The sequence below is a fragment of the Hemitrygon akajei genome, chromosome 9, assembly GCF_048418815.1.
Source record: "Hemitrygon akajei chromosome 9, sHemAka1.3, whole genome shotgun sequence".
NCBI lineage: Eukaryota > Metazoa > Chordata > Chondrichthyes > Myliobatiformes > Dasyatidae > Hemitrygon > Hemitrygon akajei.
Genome location: NC_133132.1, coordinates 179,284,258 through 179,307,151, shown reverse-complemented (window position 1 = coordinate 179,307,151; position 22,894 = coordinate 179,284,258). Strand labels below are relative to the sequence as shown.

General features: G+C 42.6%; 1 protein-coding gene and 1 long non-coding RNA gene across 2 annotated transcripts in view; one reads left to right on the top strand and one right to left on the bottom strand.

Moving 5' to 3' along the window:
• Positions 1-4,482: 4,482 nt before the first annotated feature.
• Positions 4,483-7,875, bottom strand: LOC140732853 (uncharacterized). The gene is made up of 2 exons (XM_073055482.1): positions 7,377-7,875; positions 4,483-5,108 (listed from the first exon to the last, which is right to left on the bottom strand). Exons 1-2 carry the CDS (start codon positions 7,812-7,814, stop codon positions 4,617-4,619), a joined length of 930 nt encoding a protein of 309 aa, XP_072911583.1. The 5' UTR covers positions 7,815-7,875; the 3' UTR covers positions 4,483-4,616.
• Positions 7,876-8,860: 985 nt separating this feature from the next.
• Positions 8,861-22,894, top strand: part of LOC140732852 (uncharacterized) — a 51,665-nt gene continuing 37,631 nt past the window's right edge. Inside the window, exon 1 of the long non-coding RNA XR_012100164.1 lies at positions 8,861-8,926. This is a non-coding gene — a long non-coding RNA (uncharacterized lncRNA). The remainder of the gene's footprint in view (positions 8,927-22,894) is intronic.

The window sequence follows — 22,894 nt, the reverse complement described above, 5'->3', positions numbered from 1 at the left end:
AGTGCTTCTCCTTATAGATGCTGCCTGGCCTGCTGTGTTCCACCAGCATTTTGTGTGTGTTGTACAGTATTTTCATGTCATTTTCTAAATATTTTGAAGTAGAATTTATTGTACTAATCTACAGAACATCGTGCATCATATAAAATCAAGAGAAAAATTCCAAAATTTCTCAACTATTTACTATAAATTAAAACCAAAATTGTGAGTCTGAAAAAGTCTTCATCCCCTCCTTTGTAATTACCACACTCAATTTCCTCAGATGCCATTTGAGGTCTCATCAACACACCTAATTTGTCCAGATTGAATAGGGTGTTGGGAAATGTAAAAGAAACAATAGGGCAGTCTATAACAGACGGGAAGAAGATTCAAACAGCAGAGATGCAGAGGGACGTAGGAGTCCTCATGCAAGACTCCCAGAATGTTAATTTACAGTTTGAGTCTGTGGTAAAGAAGGCTCATGCAATGTGGGCATTTCATTCAAGAGAATACAATAGACGATCAAGAAGATAATGCTGAGGCTTAATAAGCCCAGATGCGCTGAACAACTTCTATGCTCGATTTAAGACAGAAAATGATGTGGTGGTGAGGAAAACTAGCCCTTCTCCAAATGACCAGGTGCTGTGTCTTACTATGCTGATGTGAGGAAAACTCTATGCAGGGTCAACCCACAGAAGTCTGCTGGACCAGACAATATTACTGGCAGAGTGCTCAGAGGATGTGCAGACCAGCTAGCAGATGTTCTCACTGACCTCTTCAACATCTCTCTGAGCAGCGACATCATTCCAACGTGCTTCAAGGCCACCACCATCGTCCCTGTGCTAAAGAAGTCTTCAGTGTCATGCCTCAATGACTACTGTCCAAATGCACTCACATCCATCGTCATGAAGAGTTTCGAGAAGGTCGTTATGAGGCACATCAAGAACCTGTTAGAACAAGTGTAAATATAATTACTTATAAACCTTTAGAAATCAATGAAACTTCTAAAAATTTTTTATTCTGAACTGTATCAATCAGAATCATAAAATGGTATTGTTGAGATAGAAATGTTTTTATCACAAATAACTCTCCCAAAATTGAATTCGGAAGAACAGAAGGGATTAGATGTGCCTTTTACATTAAAAGAGGTTGAAGAAGCTCTAGGATAACTTCAGAGTAATAAATCTCCAGGAGAAGATGGTTTTCTGCCCGAATTTTACAAAAGGTTTAAAGATTTATTAATTCCTCCTTTTATGGAGCTAATACACAAAGCGGAAAGAACGCATAAACTTCCAGAATCTTTTTTGACAGCTATTTTAATAGTATTGCCAAAAAAAGATAGAGATCCTTTAAAGCCAACATCATATAGACCTATTTCTTTGTTGAACATGGACTATAAAATAATAGCAGGGATTTTATCTAATAGATTATCTAAATACTTACCAAAATTAATACATATGGACCAAAACAGGATTTATTAAAAATAGACAATCAGCAGATAATGTAACTTGGTTACTTAGCATGATTCATCTGGCACAAAAGAGGGAAGAAATGAGTGTGGCAGTTGCTTTGGATGCAGAAAAAGCATTTGATAGATTGGAATGGGATTTTTTATTTAAGGAATTGGAAAAATATGGATTCAGAGTATCTTTTATAAAATGGATTAAAACCTTAAATACTAATCCCAAAGCTAAAGTGGTGACAAATGGCCAAACTTCAGCATCATTTCAGTTAACAAGGTCAACTAGAAAAGATTGTCCATTATCACCTGCTTTATTTGTGTTGGCAATAGAACCATTAGTTGAATTAATTAGAACTGACTCAGATATTTTGGGTTTCAGAGTTAATCAGGAAGAATATAAGATTAACTTATTTACTGATGATGTTCTGCTTTATCTAACTAACCCATTGCATTTGTTGCGTAAATTATCGTCTCGATTGGAAGAATATGGGAAAATATCAGGGTACAAAATAAATAGGGATAAAAGTGAAATTCTACCCCTTACTAAAGGAGATTATAGTCAATGTCGATTAATAACTCGATTTAGATGGCCGATAAATGGTATAAAGTATTTAGGTATAAGAGTTGACAACGATATAAAGAATTTATATAAATTAAATTATTTGCCATAATTGAAAAAATTCAAGAGGATCTTGATAAATGAATGATGTTACCAATAACATTAGTAGGTAGAGTCAATGGTGTAAAAATGAATATATTCCCTAGATTACAATATTTATTCCAAACACTACCAATACAATTACCGCAGAAGTTTTTTCAAGAGTTAAGTAAATGTGTGAGGAAGTTTCTTTGGAAAGGTAAGATGTCAAGAATATCGTTGGAAAAATTGACATGGACGTTTGACCTAGGAGGGTTACAATTACCAAATTTTAAGAATTATTACAAAGCAAATCAACTTAGATTTATTGCATCTCTTTTTAATGAAGATAAACTGGCATGGATTAGAATAGAATTAGATAAAATAGGAGAAAATATACCAGAAGATTTTTTATATAAATGGGAATGTAAATGGATACGGGAAAAGAAAGAATCTCCTATACTAAAACATTTGATTGATTTATGGAATAAGATAAATGTTGATGATGAGATAAAGAAATCTCTATTAGCAAAGAGACCTTTAATTCAAAATAAACTTATTCCTTTTACAATGGATAATCAACTTTTATATAACTGGTTTCAAAAAGGGATTCGATATATAGGAGACTGTTTTGAAGGAGATATATTAATGTCATTTGACCAATTAAAGAATAAATACAAAATATCAAATAACACTCTTTTTTGTTATTTCCAATTAAGGGCTTATTTAAGAGATAAACTGGGTCAAACAATGTTATTGCCGAAACCTAATGAAATAGAAACTTTTATTCATAAAGGAAAAATTTTAAAAATGTATAATTTGATTCAAAAACAGGCAATTAAACAAGGAATTCATAAGTCAAGACAAAAATGGGGAACTGATTTGAATATTAAAATTGATGAAACAAGTAGTTGAAGATTATGTCTTGACAGTATGACAAATACAACAAATGTTCGACTAAGATTAGTGCAATATAACTTTTTACATCAATTATATATTACACCACAAAAATTAAACAGAGTAAACCCAAATTTATCTGATCAATGTTTTCGATGTAATCAAGAAATTGGTACTTTTTTTACACTCTACTTGGTCTTGTTTTAAAATTCAACCTTTTTGGACAAATTTAAGAGTTTTACTGGAACAAATTATTGGAACACAGCTTCCACAGGACCCAATATTATTCTTACTTGGTGATATTGAAGGGATAAAACCGAAACCCAAATTGAACAAATATCAGGAAGAATTCATAAAAATTGCATTGGCAGTAGCCAAAAAGACTATTGCAGGTACTTGGAAATTGGATTTATACTTAAGTATAGATTGTTGGAAGAATGAAATTTTCAGCTGCATTCCACTTGAAAAAATTACTTCTAATTTAAGAAATAAATATGATATATTTCTGAAAATTTGGCGCCCTTATTTACAAAAGATAGGATTAAATATATAGGTGTTCTGAAGATAAAATTGTTGGTCATCTGGGGAAACAAATATATATTTTCAAGCTATTTTGAACTCCATGGAGCATGTGGGGATCTTCCGATATCCAGGCACTCTTTCTTTCTTTCTATTTTCTTTTTTATCTTTCTTTTTTTTTTCTCTTTTTCTTATATATAGGGATATGTTAGAGGGGGAGGGTTGATTTTTTTTTCTTCGTATTCTGTAACCTATTTGAAAATTCAATAAAGAAAATTTTAAAAGAAACCTGTGTGGATGAGTGTGTGCCTACGAAGACTTACCGTACATTCCCAAACCAAAAGCCATGGATTAACCAGGAGGTATGTCGTCTGCTGAAGGCTAGATCTATGGCATTGAAGTCTGGCAACCCAGGCCTGTACCAGAAAACCAGGTATGATTTGCGGAGGGCTATTTCAAGGGTGAAGAGACAATTTCGAACGTGGTTGGAGGCGATATCAGATGCACAGACTTACATCAGATATAACTCTGGTAGGTTTTCCAAGACATTACTGCTTACAAAGGAAAACCCAGTAGTATGAATGGCAGCGACGTTTCACTCCCAGATCAACTCAACGCCTTCTATGCATGTGTGACATGTTTTAGGATAAGACACCAAAGATCTGTTAAGTTCAAAAATTGTTTAAAAACAATGAAAACACATGTTAAAAAGGGCTAAAATACTAAAAGGTATTTAATTCATTTCATTGTTTCTTTCATTCTTTATTGTGTAAATTGAGCCCTAATAGTGTTATCAGTGATCTGCAGAGTAGGCTTGATCTGCTAGCCTGAGGTCGATTGCTTGTGTCTCCACCCACATTCCCAGGGGACACTGATGCACCATCAATAACTCACGCCGAGACTTAGGTAGTGAGATATCGGCTTTTATTGACTGAAGAACAACACTACATCCTGGGGAAAATGAGGGAGAGCAGCAGGCCACAGTCGCCTTTATACAGGGGTCTGTGGGAGGAGCCACAGGGGTAGTCAGCAGGGTCTTGGGAGGAGCCACAGGAGCAGTCAGACAGGTATATCTAGTTCACCACATTCACCCCTCCTTTGTTTAAAAAAAATTCCCAAGTATATTTACAGGTTAAGTCGATCAGGTGGTCGAATCGTTCGCTGCGATCTACGGAGCTCCGGCTGCAATTGCACAGGAGCCGGAGGTGATGACGGCACAGGTGCCGGAGGTGGTGTGTGCTCCGAAGGCGGAGAGTGGGTTAATTCTGTCCCAACAGGAGGTGTCAGGGATCCCTCGCGTGTGAGCGAGGGCCCTGGAACAGACGCATACGGAGTCTGTGTGGGGCACGGTGCGCGCGGAGTCACTTCGGGTACAGGGTGCAAAGTTACCGTGGAGTGCTTGGGGTAGTGGTCTGCTGCTCCGGCGGGCGCCAGGTCGCGGACAGAGACCGTGTCCTCCCGCCCATCAGGCAAGACCACGTAGGCATACTGGGGATTAGCATGCAGGAGGTGAACCTTCTCGACCAGTGGTGAGTACTTATTACTCCTCGCATGTTTACGCAGCAGCACTGGCCCCGGGGACGTCAGCCAAACTGGCAGGGTGGTCCCAGTGACAGACTTCCTGGGAAAAGAGAATAAGCGTTCGTGAGGGGTGGCATTAGTGGACGTACACAACAGGGAGCGGATAGAGTGGAGTGCCTCAGGGAGGACCTCCTGCCATCGGGAGACCGGCAACCCTTGTGACTTAAGGGCTAAAAGTATGGCCTTCCACACCGTGGCATTCTCCCTCTCCACCTGGCCATTCCCCCGGGGATTATAACTCGTGGTGCGACTAGTAGCTATGCCCCTAGCAAGCAGGAACCGGCGCAACTCGTCACTCATAAAGGAGGACCCTCTATCACTGTGGACATAGCAGGGATATCCGAACAGTGTGAAGAGCTGGCGCAGGACTTTTATGACCGACGTGGTAGTAGTGTCGGGGCAGGGAACGGCAAAGGGGAATCGCGAGTACTCGTCAATAATACTGAGAAAGTAGACATTGCGGTCGGTGGAGGGAAGGGGGCCCTTAAAGTCAATACTCAGTCGCTCAAAAGGGCGGGTGGCCTTGACAAGCTGCGCAGTGTCAGGACGGTAGAAGTGCGGTTTGCACTCAGCGCAGATCTGGCAGTCCCTGGTCATCGTCCTGATGTCCTCCAGGGAGTACGGCAGGTTCTGGGCTTTAATGAAGTGATAAAACCGGGTGACCCCCGGGTGGCAAAGTTGGGCATGAAGGGCATACAGCTGGTCGAGCTGGGCACTAGCACACGGTCCCCGGGATAGGGCATCAGACGGTTCATTGAGCCTGCCAGGCCGGTACAGGATATCGTAAGTATAGGTGGAGAGTTCTATTCTCCATCGCAAAATTTTATCATTTTTGATTTTGCCCCGCTGTTGGCTGCTGAACATGAACGCAACCGAGCGCTGGTCGGTCAGCAAGGTGAACCTTCTGCCGGCGAGATAGTGCCTCCAGTGCCGAATAGCTTCCACTATGGCTTGGGCTTCTTTCTCCACCGTGGAGTGCCGAAGTTCAGAGCCTTGAAGGGTACGAGAAAAAAACGCCACTGGCCTGCCTTCCTGATTGAGGGTAGCAGCCAGCGCGACGTCAGAGGCGTCACTCTCTACTTGGAAGGGAATGGTCTCGTCTACCGCATGCATCGTTGCTTTGGCAATGTCCCCTTTAATGCAGCTGAAGGCCGCGCGGGCCTCGGCAGAGAGGGGAAAGGTGGTAGACTTGACCAGGGGGCGGGCCTTGTCTGCGTAATGGGGAACCCATTGGGCGTAATAGGAAAAAAAACCCAGGCACCGCCGGAGGGCCTTGAGAGTAGTGGGAAGAGGGAGTTCTAACAGGGGGCGCATACGGTCGGGGTCAGGGCCAATGACCCCGTTCTCCACGACATACCCAAGGATAGCGAGTCGTGTGGTTCTGAACACACACTTGTCCTTGTTATAAGTCAGGTTCAAAGCATCGGCCACCTGGAAAAAACGTTGGAGGTTGGCGTCATGGTCCGACCAGTCGCGACCACAGATGGTGATGTTATCTAGATAGGGAAATATGGCCGTCAGTTTGTACTGGTCCACCATCCGGTCCATCTCCCTCTGGAAGACCGAGACCCCATTTGTGACACCAAACGGGACGCGCAGAAAGTGATAGAGCCTGCCACCCGCCTCGAAGGCGGTGTAGGGGCGGTCCTCTGGGCGGATGGGGAGCTGGTGATAAGCGGATTTCAGATCAATTGTCGAGTACACCTTGTACTGAGCTATCTGGTTGACCATATCCGCGATGCGGGGTAGGGGGTACGCGTCAAGCTGCGTGAATCTATTGATGGTCTGGCTGTAGTCCACAACCATCCTATTTTTCTGCCCAGTCCGAACAACGACCACCTGGGACCGCCATGGGCTTGTGCTTGGCTCAATGATCCCCTCCCTGAGCAGCCGCTGCACCTCTGAATGAATAAAGGCCCTGTCCCCCGCACTGTACCTCCTACTTTTAGTTGCCACAGGTTTACAGTCGGGGGTCAGGTTGGTGAACAGCGATGGGGGAGGGATCTTGAGGGTGGAGAGGTTGCAAATAGTGTCAGCAGCACAGCTATCGACATGGTGCTGGGCGGGATGTGGGGTTCGGGGTGTATGTGCGTGTGGTAACGGAGTATATGGCGAAGTCCCACCAAACTGAGGATTCCTGACAGTGAGTGGTGGGTGGGGCCCGTCATATGCCATAGTCACACTTTCGAGATGGCTCTGGAAGTCCAGCCCCAATAGCACAGGTGCGCACAGTCGAGGCATGACCAGGAACGCAAAGTTCCGATATTCTGTGCCCTGCACCACCAATGTCGCTACACAACCCACCCGGATGTCTGTGGAATGCGACCCTGAAGCCAAGGTGATCTTCTGACGGACCGGCCGTGTCACGAGTCCGCAGCGTTTCACTGTGGCCGGGTCAATAAAACTCTCAGTGCTGCCCGTGTCAAACAGGCAGCTAGTCCTGTGCCCCTCCACCAGGATGTCCATCATCGACCTTGCGAGCTGGTGCGGAGCGCTTTGATCGAGGGTCACGGAAGCCAGCGTAGAACGGGGCGAGTCGGGGGCGGGGCCTGGTGACGCCAGCAAAGATGGCCGCTCACATCCGGGCATGCAAGATGGCGGCTCCCAGGTCGCACACGGGTAGGTAGGGGCGGGGCCTGGTGACGCCGGCAAAGATGGTTGTCCACATCCGGTCATGCAAGATGGCGAGTCGGGGGCGGGGCCTGGTGACGTCGGCAAAGATGGTTGTCCACATCCGGTCATGCAAAATGGCGGCCCCCAGGTCTCAGACGCGGCGCTGCTCGACCCCGGGCGCGGTTTAGATTTACAGACCTTGGCGAAATGGCCCTTCTTCCCACAGCTGGAACACGTCGCTTCGCGTGCCGGACAGCTTACCCGGGCATGTTTCCGAAGCCCACAAAAGTAACAGAGTTTCGTACCTGGCGAATTCGTGGGGTTTGAGATACCGCGACTGGCAGCGGCGTTGGCGAATTCGCTCGGAACCGGGGAATGGCTCGGTTGGACTTCTTCGGCGTACAGTTGCGCAGCCTCTGTCGAATCGGCTGTCTCTATCGCGGAGCGTAAGGTAAGATCAGCTTTTTCCAGCAGCCGCTGGCGGATACACACTGACCGAACCCCAGTCACAAAAGCGTCTCGGACCAAGAGTTCCTTATGCTGTTCCGCTGTGAGCGCTTTGCAGTCGCAGGCCCGCGCTAGGATCAGTAACTCGCGGAAAAATTCAGCAGTCGACTCCGTAGGCCGCTGTTTTCGCGTTGCCAAGCGGTGCCGTGCATAAACTGGATTTACTGGCCGCAGGTACTGTCTTTGGAGGGCGGCAAGCGCCTCCTCGTAGGTGGATATGTCCCTGATGAACGAATAAACTTTTGGGGCGACCCTCGAGAAGAGAAGTTTGTGCCGAACAGCCGAGTCGGTGGCACGAACCTCCTCTAAGTACGATTGGAAGCACACCAGCCAGTGTTCAAAGGCAAGAGCTGCTCCAGGGTCTCGGGGGTCCAAGTCTAGGCGTTCTGGGCGAAAAGCGGTTTCCATGTTGTAACTTTCAGTCAATAAAATTGATGCACCATCAATAACTCACGCCGAGACTTAGGTAGTGAGATATCGGCTTTTATTGACTGAAGAACAACACTACATCCTGGGGAAAATGAGGGAGAGCAGCAGGCCACAGTCGCCTTTATACAGGGGTCTGTGGGAGGAGCCACAGGGGTAGTCAGCAGGGTCTTGGGAGGAGCCACAGGAGCAGTCAGACAGGTATATCTAGTTCACCACAGACACCGCGGTACTTTCTGCACTGGAGTAAATTCTCGGTGAGGAAACTCGTCACGTCGTTGTCGTGATTATTTCTCCCCGTTGTTCAGGTATGTTGTCGGTAATTTACGCTGTTAAAGGGGTCATGATGACTTTCTAATCTGTGTAAAGTGCCCAGAGAGTGTTTATGTGACGTTTGAGCAAGTAAGAGTAATGTTTTGCCGAGTATATTAAAGCGTGTGTGTGAGCGGAGCCGCCGCCATTCTGTGTGCGAATATCACGTGTTTTGCTGCTTTGTGAGTTTACATGTGCACCTATGTAAATGCATTTTGCACAGTTGTTTGTGTATTATTTATTTAGTAACTTTAAGTTGTGAGAGTTTACTGAGCTAGTGCTACATATTATTCACCAGTAACAGTAGAGAAAATGTGAATTATGTCTCAGGGAAATACTGTGTATTGCTGTAATTTACAGAGGGTATGTATTCAGTTGTGACCAATTTGTTGTGAAGGTATGTTTTTTTTTTGTAATTTGTGTATATTTTTGATGACTTGAGTAAATTCTCAATGAGGAAACCACCTCACGTCTTTGTCGTGATTATTTCTCCCCGTTTTTGAGAGGCGTAACATAATGGAGGCACCGCCGAGATGGCGCTTCAGATGTCCGGTGTCCATAACCTGGTGGCCGAATGCTGCAGCAGCTAAATTCTCCCCACAATACAACTCAGACATGCTGTAATGAGGAAAGGCGCTGCTGTGTCAAGGAGAGTTGGAAGCTGGTGGTGGAGTACACGTCATCTGAGGTCAGTCAGAGATGATCAGGGACGTTAAAGGCCTTCCAGTTCAGAGCCAACTCCTGCACAGTAAGTTTCTCCTGTCCTGTCAACATGTTGGCCTTAGAAGAGCTACAGGAAGCGGTAGTAGGAGGGTTACGTACCCTGACTAGAGACAATTTGCTCAAAGTTTGTGATTTTGTTGACATATCAGGTGAGTGAAGAACAGCTGGTGAAGGAAAGTGCTGCATATCACTAGTGACTCGTGTAATGAAATTTCTTGAAAGAGAAGAAGTGGCAGAGTTTGACGATGATGGCAGGTCGGAATTGTTGCGGCTGAGAGAGAAAATTGCAGACTTGACCGAGGGTACAGATAATGGAGCAGCACCAGCCGGGGAAAGTGTGGAAAGGGCAGGGCCACGGAGAGAAGTAGAGGGACAAAGAACTGTGAAGCGACATAAAGAAGGGGAAATTGAGCAGCTCACCCCTGTTAATGCTACTGTTCATGAGACTCAGTACCAGTCTTGAACTACCGTGAGCCCACAAGTCAGCAGGCGGCCCTCAGTCAGTGCTCAGCCGCAGCAGCCAAGCCCATGCCGGCACAAAGAGTTCAAAATCTCTGGCCAAATAGGCGAACCAGGCCAAAAGGATAAACTGATATTCTCCAGCTTTGCTCAGCAGATTGAGAATGGACTGAACAGAGGTTATCCTGAAATAGAAATAGTAGATGCGGTAGTTAGAGCTCTTTCTCCAGGCTCACAGTCATGCAGCTATTTGGAAGGAAGACCCAACCTGACTCTCCCCACACTCCGATGCATCCTGCGCTCCCACTTCCAAGAAAAGAGCGCCACAGAGCTTTACAAGCTGCTAGCTTCTGAAGCACAGAACAGCAAAGAAACCCCTCAGAGTTTTCTCATGCGGGTTCTAGATTTGAGGCAGAAAGTGCTGTTTGCTTCCCAAGAGTCAGAATCAGGGCTTAAGTATGATCCAGCTTTAGCTCAGTGCATGTGTTTACACACATTACTTACTGGTCTCCAGAATGACAGTATCAGGATAGACATGCAGCCTCTCCTCCTTGATACTGAGACCTCAGATGAGCTTTTGTTAGAGGGGTTAAACATTGCCTGTGCTAATGAGACGAAAGAAGAAACAAAAAGAAGTCTAACGCCTCACAGTCAGCAACAAGTGTAAGCGTAGTGCAGTCAGAGGGTAGGCCACCTGCTACGTGCCGGGTGAAGGAAGACAAGACACAGGTTTCCCCTGAACTGTTAACAGAGATACAAGAGCTTAAGACAGCTGTAGCTTCTTTAAAAGGTCTCAGTGCAGAGATAGCTCAGATTAAAGAGACTCTACAACAGACGAGTTTTCAGCAACAGCCCTATGCCCCAGCTGTAGTCAGGCGGGTTGTTATCACTATATACAGTGAAGGTTGGGGCATAGTACAGATAATCGCGGAACTTGTCAGTGATCGCCCATTTTAAAGCCAGGAATTCTAGCTTGCCTGCATGGAGGTGATAGTTCCTTCCAGCTGCGTCAATGTGCCAGAGCCATAAGCAATAACTCTAAGCTTGCCGTCTTGTTTCTGATACAGTACCGCTCCCAAGCCTTGGTGTGATGCATCCGTGTGTACAATGAACGGCTGAGTGAAATCAGGGAAGCCTAACACTGGTGGATGGAGCAGACAGTCAATCAGCTGTGCAAGTACCTGTTGGTGCTGGTCCGTCCACATGATCAGCTTGTTTGAGGGTACAACATGGCTCACTTTCTTTACCCTTGTTTTTGGTTTTCTGTTGTCAGGAACTTCAGCCGGATCTGTTTTCAGGAGCTCATACAGACAGCTGGCTTTCCGTGGAAAGTCTTTGATGGACTGCCAGTAGTAGGTAAGCAAACCAAGCATTTTTCTGAGTTGGCCCACAGTCTGAGGTCTGATGTCTTTTAGTGCTCCAACAGCTTCGAAGTCGGCTGAATCAACTCTACTGCCCTTTGCAGAAACCCTTCTGCCCAAATAGCGGACCTCACGCTTGAACAGGTCACATTTCGCTTGAGTTTGATGCCGTACTCTCTGAGGCGTTGCAGCACCGTTCGTACGTTATTCTCATGGTCGTCGAAGGTCTTACTGAAAACCAGTGTATCGTCCAGATAAGGAATGCAGATGTCATCCCGAAGCCCTTCCCAACATTCCTCCATACAATGTTGGAAGGCCGAATGGGATGTGAATCCACTCATAAAGCCCCCACGGGGTAACAAAAGCTGTCAGCGGTCGGCTCTCTTCTGACATGAATCCCTGGTGGTAACTTTTCTTTGATAGAGGAGGGAAAACCAGGAGTTACCACCTAGTCTGTCCATGATGTCTTGGGCATGAGGGTTAGGCTGACGGTCGGGATGGGTCTTCCTGTTCAGGTCTCTGTAATTTATGCACAACTGGAGGGTGCCATATTTTTTTCTAACGCACACAGCCGGTGAGGAGTATGAGGAGTTTGACTTCCTGACCCAGCCCTGTGCTATCAGATCGTGGAGGTAACCCTTCATTTCCTGGTACAGGGGGGCTGGCACTGATAAATATGTGCGTTTGACTGGTTCGGTGTCTTTGAGCGAAATAGTCATATGCAAGTCTTCAATGCAGCCAATATCATTGTCCGACCTTGAGAAGGAATGACGCTCTTCTCTAAGCATCTGTCTCACTACCACTCTCTGATCCTCACTGAGGTGACTCAGATCTACAGGTGGGTCCCACTGTTCACTGGCACGGCCTGTGGGTTTCATGCTGGTGTGGCTCACTGTGGCTGGTGTTGCAACTTCCTCAGAAATCGGGGCGGGCAGAACTGTCATAATTGTTTGTACTGTGCCAATTAAAGTACACCCCGGCAGAACGACGTCATGGCCAGTTGGGTTAGAAACATCAATTGTGATGACTGGGAGTAACTCTTCCTGACTCTGACTGGTGTGTCATAAAACTCAAGACCATCTGGTCACTGCGGGTTCAGGTCTGGCTGAAAGAACATGGTCACGTCCTCTTTAAAAGCCTGTGCAGCTACACGACAGTTAACTTGAATACTACTGTCTTTTGAAACTGCAACCTCCTTTCTTCATTTTCACTGCATACTCATTTTCTAGCTCTGCACTAACAGCATGGATAAAAGCTCTCACCTTGTTTCCTTTGAGAACTGGGAAAGCTTTCCTCATCATGCTGTACTGTTTAGTCTTTTCGTTCTTAGTCAGGACGTGCTCAATAATATTGAAGCCAATGATGGGATGAGACAGGTGCCAGCCTTTCATTACAAGCACTGGAATGATCAGTTCTCCTGCTTGGTCAGGTTCAGAGGCTAGCCGGAAAGTCGTTTCAATCCTTCCCAAGTACGGCATTTCAGTTCCGTTTGCAGCAGTCAATGTCAAATGATCACATGAGTCAAGGACCTCCGAGACATCTCTCAGCCTTGTGGTTGGCAAGTATTCCTCCTTCCATCTTTCATCTATTATCGACACCTGAGAGCCTGTGTCCCATAAAGCTTGCAGTTGGTGGTCATCCAGGTAACACTCGACAATACACTGTCTGCCAGCTAGCGAGGTGACTTTGTGGGGGTGGCCGACCTGAGCTAAGGGGGAGGGGGGGTGTTAACATTCCTCTCCTCACAGGATGACTCTTGTTTCCGTTTGCCAGGTGAGTCCATACTGCCACAATTTGCACGCTTCTGGGACTCTTTGCTAGTCACGGTTAACACCCGTCCCGTGGTGGTAACCATACCCTGTTTAATGGAGCCTCGCTCGACGGTCTGATTCCTCTAATTTTGCAGCTGGCTTGAAAATGTTCTCCACTTCCATATCGGTAGCAGTGCGGGTAGCGTCCATTTGCTCCTGTCTGCTGGCAGACAAAACATCTCCATGGAGCGTGGACAGAGCGGCTAGTGTACGGATTACGTCCATACTGAGGCTGTATTGGAATGTGTGCTTGCGGTTGACTATAGCTGTTGTAATACTGCTGCGGTGAAGCAGGTGGCTGAGGGTCTCTATCTGGCCTGACTACATCTGGGGCATAGGGCTGTTGCTGAAAACTCGTCTGTTGTAGAGTCTCTTTAATCTGAGCTATCTCTGCACTGAGACCTTTTAAAGAAGCTACAGCTGTCTTAAGCTCTTGTATCAGTTCAAAGAGGCAGGGTCGCGTGAAACTGAATCTCAAGTGACAAGATCAAAAAGCACAAGAGGGCTAATTCGCCCACTGCCCGAATAATTCCAACCTAACCTTACAGTGACACGCCCTTCATTCTCCCGGCCCATGAAAGGCCAATAAGAAAGCCCAGATATTTAAACCCAAATGGAAACAAAAGGACAATTAGTAGACAATGTACCTTTAAGAGCTGAACAAGCAAGGCGGCCAGGTATCCTAGTAACAGATAGGGTCTGCTGCAGGGAAGTGGACAGACGGGTTTTAGAACACAATGCTGAGAAGCAGCCCTGGGGCGGGGACGTTTTAACCGGACAGCACCGCGGTTTTTCGGACACCACTCGGGAGACCAGAGTGACGGGTGTAACAAAGGATTTAAACAACAATTAAAGTCACCACCCATTATTAACTTATATTCATTTAGATTAGGTAGAGAAGTAAATAAGGACTTAAAAAAGTCGGGATAATCCACATTTGGAGCATAAACATTAACCATCGCAACCTTTTTGTTAAAAAGTAAGCCAGTAATTAACAAAAATCTACCATTCAGATCTGAAAAAATATTGTGTTGGACAAATGCAATAGAGGAGTCAATAATAATTGAAACTCCCTTTACTTTAGCATTCGAATTCGTATGGTACTGTTGACCCCTCCAAAACCTAAAAAAGTGATACTTGTCCTCTTTCCTCACATGAGTTTCTTATGCAAAAATAATATGTGCATTCAGTCTTTGGAATACTTTGAAAATCTTTTTCCGTTTAATCGGATGGTTTAAGCCATTAGTATTCCAAGAGACAAAATTAATGGCCTGAGCCATATTTCTGAAATCAACCCTTTGGTATATAAAGGGTTAACCAAATTATGAACTCATGCACCCGGAAGAGGAACAAAAATAAGGGGCGAACCCGGAAGTGACGACATCGCGGACATTTTAGTAGTTTAAAATCAGCCCAAATGAAAAAACTAAAAAAAACTGATGTAAAGAGCATAAGATTTAGAAAAAGACCCCCCACTCCTCACCCAAGAGGAGAAAAGTTCTCCCCAGCCAGGAAAAGGCTGGGAAAAAAGAGGAATGAAACTAAATCTACCCCCATATCAGCAGAAGGCAACTCCGTATATAAAGGATAAAAAAGATCCACCCAAACTCTAAAGAAATAATAATCACTATACTAAAACCAAACTTCTTAATATAATTGGTAGTAAAAAAAACAAAAAGAATATAATCACTAGTAACTCATAAATTGGGTTAAAACCCAAACAAACCAAAAACAAATTTAAACTATGATAAGAAATGCATTATAGGAAGAAGACGAGAGAAAAAAAATGGCGAAATAAAAAAAAAGCCAAAAATATTTTAGAGAAGAAACCGCCATCTTAGTAAAAAAAAATTCGCCTTCGAAGGATTAATAATAATGACCAAAGATAAAGTACAGTGATTAAAGTAAGTAAAATAAAAAGATTAGTACATCAAAAAAAAACTTTAACTAGAGTATAAAATATAGAGTAAACCTACACCAATAGCCAGAAACAAAATCTGGTTTTGGAAACAAAAACCATCTTGCAACGATCAAAATCACTCATTTATTAGAGATGAGAATCCACAGCAGTAGGGAAGTTCTCATTCAGAAAGCTTCTCGCTTCAGATGTAGAAAAGAAGACACGCTGAGATGCATTGGGAGGTGAGATTCTGAGCTTCGCAGAGTATAAGAGCACAGGTTTTAGATTTTTCTCATAACATTCGGACATCAGAGGTTTAAAAAGAAGCCTTGCCTTCATTACTTCTGGACTAAAATCCTCCACTAATCGAAAATTGAATTCTTGGAATTTGACCATCCCTACACGCCGAGCCACACGAATAAATTGCTCTTTAACATGCACATAGTGAAATCGGACAATTACAACCGGTGGTTTAACTGAAGCACTTGGTGATCGACGCATAATTCTGTGAGCGCGATCGAGTAACGGAGGACTGTCTGGGAATACAGAAGGGAACGCATCCTTTAAAAGTTGAGCAAAGTACTTCGAGGGGTCCCTTTATTCAATACCTTCCGGGAGACCAAGTATGCGTAGGTTCTGTCTTCTGGACCGATTCTCAAAGTCGACACTCTTGGCTTTAAGTGTTTCCACCTGTTTAATCGTCAAAGATAATTTCTGGTCCAGTTTTTCGATGATCAAGTCTTGCTTCCGCGCGTCCTCTTGCAGAGTTGCGATTAGAACTTGCTGCTGGTTAACTACTGAATCCGTCTTATCCATATAATCCTGAAAGGCCTTTATATCTTGTTTGAAAATTTGTCATTGTTCTTCAAAATTTTCATTTAAAACCTCCAATAACATTTCATAAGTTAATTCAGTGCACTTAGGATCGGTCTTTTTCTTCTTCCCGTTCCCGTTAGAATCTTTCCCAGGTTCTCGCCCTTTAGATCTCAGAGCCATTTCTGTATTCATTTCTTCAAAATTCACAATAAACTCTTAAAGATAAGTCCAAAAAAGTAGCAAGAATCTTTTGGTGTAGGTAAAAGTAAGTTAAATAAGGGTGATCATAGGTTAAAAAAAGTAAAGGTTATTGAGTGAATCTGAAACAGTGTTCACTCCATGAGCGTCTCCTGCTGACCTCAATTTAGTGTTTCTAACCATACTGGTCCAAGAATATCCCAAAGTGCTAGGTAAAGTTCCACAGGTACGCCATCTATACCTGGCGTATGGCCTCTAATTGTAGCTTTGACTGCTTTAAGTAGCTCATCCAGTGTAATAGGAGAGTCTAGAGTTTTGGTGTCCTCTAATGACAACGTAGGGAGGTCTAATCCACTAAAAAAATCGGTGAAGTCATTCTCAGAAGAAACTGAGCCACTTGTATACAATTCTTTAAAGTAATTCTTGAGTGTCTCGTTTATCTCCTCTGTTGAAGATACTACTCCATGTTTAGCACATCTAATCGCTCGCATAGACCTTTTAGCTTCCTGTTGTTTGAGCGTTAGTGTCAAAAGATGGCTCGGTCTGCTGCCTTCTGCATAATACTTATGTTTGGTTATATGGATCATATAATCTGCCCTGCTTCTTAATAAGTCATTTAATTCTGCTTGTTTTGCTTTGAGCCCATTTTCTTTTGTTATGGTGTATCTCTTTTTCAGGTCATTCTCCAAAACCTTACATTGTTCTTCTAGGGTGGAAATCTTTTGAAGCCGGCTTTTATGTAGATGGGCACTGAACCATATGGCATTATTTCGTAAGAAACCCTTAATGGAGGCCCAAATCACTGTCACATCTGAGACACTATTTTTATTTAAATTTATAAATTCTGTCAGTTTTGTTCTCAGTTGTGATAGAAACTCATTGTTTTTTGGAAGAGTGGAGTTAAACCTCCACATGGTAGCCTTATTTTTAATTTTGCCATAATTAAAAGTAGATATGACTGGGTTGTGATCAGATAGATATCCGGGCAAAAATTGTATTGAGTGTACTAAAGGCAGCAGACTGGAGGATACAAGAATGTAATCTATCCGAGAGAAAGTTTTATGTCTTGTGGAGAAGAAGGCATAGTCTTTAACAGATGGGTTATACACCCTCCACACATCAGCTAAATTTAAATCCGTTAGAAAAAGGTTAAGTGCTTAGGAAGCAGATTCTTGAGAGTTTGATATAGTTGAAGAAGATTTATCGAGGTTAATGTTTACCAAAGCATTCATGTCTGAACCAACATGTCCGAACTAACAGTAGTCACTTAACTTCCGTAATTGTAAGGTAATTGAGGGAAAAAATTCAACCAAATATAGTTGGGGCATATAGGCTAATGAATGCAACTTTTTTACCCTGAATGGATGTACAGCAAAAAGCTAGATGTCCTTTATTGTCGGTGCCAGACCTTTCAATTGCTACATTAATATTACATCTCATTAATATCATAACTCCTTTGGTACGAGTACCATCAGCTGATGCCACAACTGGTTTATAAAAGCAGTTTTGAACCCTGGGAATGTCATTAGGTTTAAGATGTGTTTCCTGTAACAGCGCGATATCTATTTTCTTTCTGCATAAGAAATCTAACACCTTTGAATGCTTGTAGGGAGAGTTTAGTCCTCTAACATTAAATGATACAATAGTAAGATTTTCTAATTTATCTGTGTTGCTCAACTTTCCTTGGATCTGTTGTTGTAAGTTGGTGCTGGAGCCCTGAGTTACCCCCTTCCTAACCCCCCTCCCATCACCCCTCACATTCAACCCTTTACTTTGTAACATCTGTGTGTGTCACTTAGCAATGTCAGACACCGAACACTGACATTAACTGCCCCCCTTTAGCAACAACAAATTAGAAAGGTAAAGCAGTTCTCATAGATAATCATATCGAAGAGTCAAAAAAAAAAACCTGGACAAACCCATTAACCTATATAATTAAAACCATTTCCTTCTCAAATATAGTATAACACATTATCAAGACCCCAACAGCTCTCTAGCGAGAAACTGTCGCTTTAACAGATCGTCGCTTGGCGATGGCTCCAGTGCTATCTTATCTGGTGCCCAGGAACGTAAACAAGTCCACTGGAGACATAACATTCTAAAGTTATTCAGAACAAACTGCTGTTTTTCAGCTTCATTCTTGATGAAGTATGACAATTGGGTGTATTGAATATCACCTTAAAACTCTGACCTGCAATACTGAGAAACAAATTGGCCCCTTAATTGACTAAATACAAAAGTGCAACGAATGACTTTCCAGTAAACGAATAACCAGAGAACCTCTATAACGTTAACTTGCCCGTGCCTGTTAGATTGCGCATACAGGCTAGTCCAAGCTCTTAATATTGACATTGAAAATATTTTGACATTTTCAAATAATTCAAAGAATTGTGATTAAAGCTAAGCTGTGTAGGCAGTGATGTAGCTATTTAGTTTTCAATGAAATAGTTTATCTCAGTGACAAAGTTGGGACTGCAACCAGACATTCAGTGCCAAGGTAAGGCGATCTCTTCCTTCATCCTGAACCTCTGGGGTAAATTATTTGTGCTGTGGATTGACAACTCCACTACAAAATTCCTGCAAGTGTTGCCCTCTAAAGCCTACTTGGAGGAATGAAGCAAAGTTTGTGACTGTAGCCTTCCTCAGGTAGCTTGGCCTGTGGCAAATTGTAGTGACATACTGAGATTGCTATGATGATACTAGTTTAGAAATAGAGCCTTTTATTTCTCTGTTCTACATCACCTTTCTCATGCATCTTGTTTAATGTGCATCTTACAACCCTGGCCTATTACACGAGATGGATTCTGTTGAATTCCTGTTGCTATTCTTCATGGAGTCCTTGATTGCACCCGAAAGATTCTCCATGACTCCACTAGTTTCTATGACAACAGATACGGATCAGTCAGATTCTTCTTGAGGTGAAGGATTTTGTTGCCATGACAACTTCCTCACTGAGAATTGTGGAGTGATATCAAAATTATTAATGATGCAGGTAATTATATATTTTTATACAGAAAACAAACTAGTTCACAATTATATCCCCTTCAGACAAACCATGGGGAATGCTGTAAAGATCTTAAAACAGGGTAATACAGGTTACTGTATTTTACTGATTTTTAAAAAATGTTGCTCCTAGCATTTATCGAGCTGTCTGGTGTTGTGATAAGCAAAATATTTAATCTGCAGTGACATTCCGAGCCAAAAAGTTGCTTGGTTTTCAAAAGCCTCAATAATTTAAGCTAAACTGATGTTGATAATGTGGGGAGGCTCAGTTTTGCATACGTACTTGTGAACCATCCCTCTGCCATTAGTTTGTAAAGGTTTTCTATTCTGTGCTGTACATCTGTGACACAAACTGTTTAATATTAAAATTCTCTACCATGAAACTACATGTTTTATAACTTAAATATTTATTGACTATTTATTAATTGAGTAAAATATACAGAAAATCTTCATGTTCATGCACAGAACCTCTCTACAATTATGAAGTAAGTAATTTTGCATTCTAATATGGTTAATCTGCTGGCCATATTCACCTGAAATATATTTTCTATTAATCCTGTTTTAAAACTTTTTTTATAAGCAGACTAAAGATCTGAACCATGTCCCGAAGTTTGATCTCTTTTTCAATACACTTTAAGTCCTAATATACCTATGATTACCTAGTTAATTACAAACTTTATTCATTTTTCACATCAACAGTGGGTTGAATTGTAAAATTGTCAGTAATATTTAGTCCAAAATTTGCAGTTGTAATCTCAGTAAAATGATCAGCTTTCATATCATTATTCTTTAAGTCCAACAACAATAGCTGTTGCCTATAGTTGCTCAGTCGCTACAGCTCAGGAACTACAGTCGCTGATACCTTAGAGCCCCCAAATGCTGCAATATCGCAGTCATCATAGATGCAACATAGATGCATAGATGCAACATTGGCTTATTGCCACTCAATAATTTGCTATCAACTTTGATATCTATCTTTCATTCTTTATTCTTGCTGTGGACATAAAAGATTAAAAATTTGCTTGATAAATTACATTCAACAAGCTCTAGGGAGTGGAAGGTGGGAATGAAATCCTTAAGTTTAGACTGCTAGTCAGTCTGACTATCTTTTTAAAAGTCCTGTGGTTTAAATTTAGTTTAATACTTTGGCTTCTGAGGTTAACCCCATGTGGTTGCACAATTATCATAAACATTGCAACACACACAAAATGCTGGTGGAACGCAGCAGGCCAGGCAGCATCTATAGGAAGAAGTACAGTTGATGTTTCGGGCCGAGACCCTTCGTCTGGACTAACTGAAAGAAAAGATAGTAAGAGATTTGAAAAGGGGAGGGGGAGATCCGAAATGATAGGAGAAGACATGAAGCTAAGAGCTGGAAAGTTGATTGGCAAAAGGCATACACATCTGGAGAAGGGAACGGATCATGGGAAGGGAGAAAGAAAGGGGGAGGGGAGCACCAGAGGGAGGTGGAGAGCAGGCAAGGAGTGATTGTGAGAAGATAGAGAGAGAAAAAGAGAGAAAAGAAGAAAATAGGGAAGAAATAATAAGTAAATAAATAAGGGATGGGGTAAGAAGGGGAGGGGGGCATTAACGCAAGTTAGAGAAATCAATGTTCATGCCATCAGGTTGGAGGCTACCCGGATGGAATAAAAGGTGGTGTTCCTTCAACCTGAGTGTGGCTTCATCTTGACAGTACAGTTGCTGTAAGTTGTTTAAAAGCTTAAATAAAATTGTAGGTTTTTCCTTTAATTCCTGGTTTGTGAGAATCTTTCAGTTCCATTGGCTGTTTGACTGACTTCCTGCTACCCAAGGTTCCCATGCACCACCTAAGGACACAAGCCTTTTGACGTGAAATGTTAACTATACGTTTGCCTCCACAGATGCTGCTCAACCTGCAGAAGTCTTTCAGTTGCTTTTTTTGACTCAGACGTTTAAAGGATGTAGTTTTAGTTATCAAGATTGGTGGTAAGCCTTTTGCTGATTTAAAAAAAAATTCAGGCCATTATATTGTAAGTGTTCAGTTGTAGAATTTCAGAGGTTAGTCTACCAATGATTATTTGTACTGCAAAGATGGATTATTTTATTGTCAGTTTTGCCTCTCAAGCATTATATGCAGAAGTTAACATATTAGTGACTTAAAATCAATGCGCCCTCTAATTAATTTTTTCAGCTGGTCAGCCCAACATCTGAGCAGGACATTTTAACACTGTCTGAAAACTGCACGGCACTATAATTATTTTTGTGATAGGCACATCAACCACAATCTACAACACAAGTAAACAATGTCAAGCAGTCAAAAAACTGGCAGACACAATGGCAGCAGTAAAATGTTTTGACTAGACAGTGTCGGCATTCAGCAGGCCAGTGGTTTATTAACTATGAGCTATGGTCTTCCATTCTGTTCATTGTTACAACTTTTAATTTGAAACACTGACAATGTAAATACTTCGAAGCTCTAAAATGTTTCATGGTAAAGGTTGTGGTACATTTAATATTTAGTAAGTTTATATATTATATTCATAAACACTATTAATAACAAGGTAAACACGAGGAAATCTGCAGGTGCTGGAAATTCAAGCAACACACACAAAATGCTGGTGGAACGCGGCAGGCCAGGCAGCATCTATAGGAAGGGGTACAGTTGACGTTTCAGGCTGAGACCCTTCGTCCTGACTGTGCTTCTTACTATAGATGCTTCCTGGCCTGCTGCATACTAATAACAAGGTATTTCAAAATTACATTAAGCATTATATAAAAGAAAATTCTAGCTGCATGGCAACGTGCATTTCAGTTACTGTGTGGCGACACACTCATGCAGCGTAGTGGAAATAGGAAACACTTGCCCTCATGGTAAATACCATTTGTACAATCATTTTAACATTTGACCAATGTGCTGACAATTTGAAATACTGCCATCCAGTGGTACTCACTAATTTATACTAGAGTTGACTAATAAACCTTGTGGGATTGGTGCAGTGAAAGTAATTCTGCTCATTGCAGTAAAGATTTAAGCTTAACCCTTGGGACTCAGTCATGCAGCACCAAGCAGTTATTAATCATCACTGTTCAGGCCTGGAAAATAAACATCTACGCAGGCAGTTAAATATCAATAAAAACGTTTATTTAATTTTTCACTTTACCTGGTATATACAAAAAGGACCCTGCTTTTTTTTCTTGGAGAGGTGAAGCATTGGTGATACAGTCCAGTATATCTTGATGTTAACAACCATTTGCTATCCATTGCAAGTTCTTGCTCGAGTTCGTTCATACAAATGTTTCTAGCGGTTCCTCCTCTAGGCTGTCTCACTATTTAAGCAAACTCAGATTCTGGAGTACAGAATTCAAAACTAAGTGGTGCAAAAGGAATTTATAAAGGCATTGAATAGTTGGAAAAGACAAAAAATGAAGGTGTCCACGTTAATACTGGCAAACAGAAATCATCAGCCTGCAGCTTGATCTGAATGTTCGTCAAAATGATCTACATTTGATTTAATTGCAGTTTTTGGACTTTTCATTTCTGCCAGGCCAGCTGAACAATTCCACCATGTTTTGCCTTTGTTGGAAATTTATTGTCCTCTTTAATGCACTAATAAGATGTAGAAAGGAAATGAAACTCCAATCATATTTGAGTAAAAAGTGCAACATAAAAGTAAAGATTTCACTATCCTTTTGGCACATCATAAACAGTGTTAT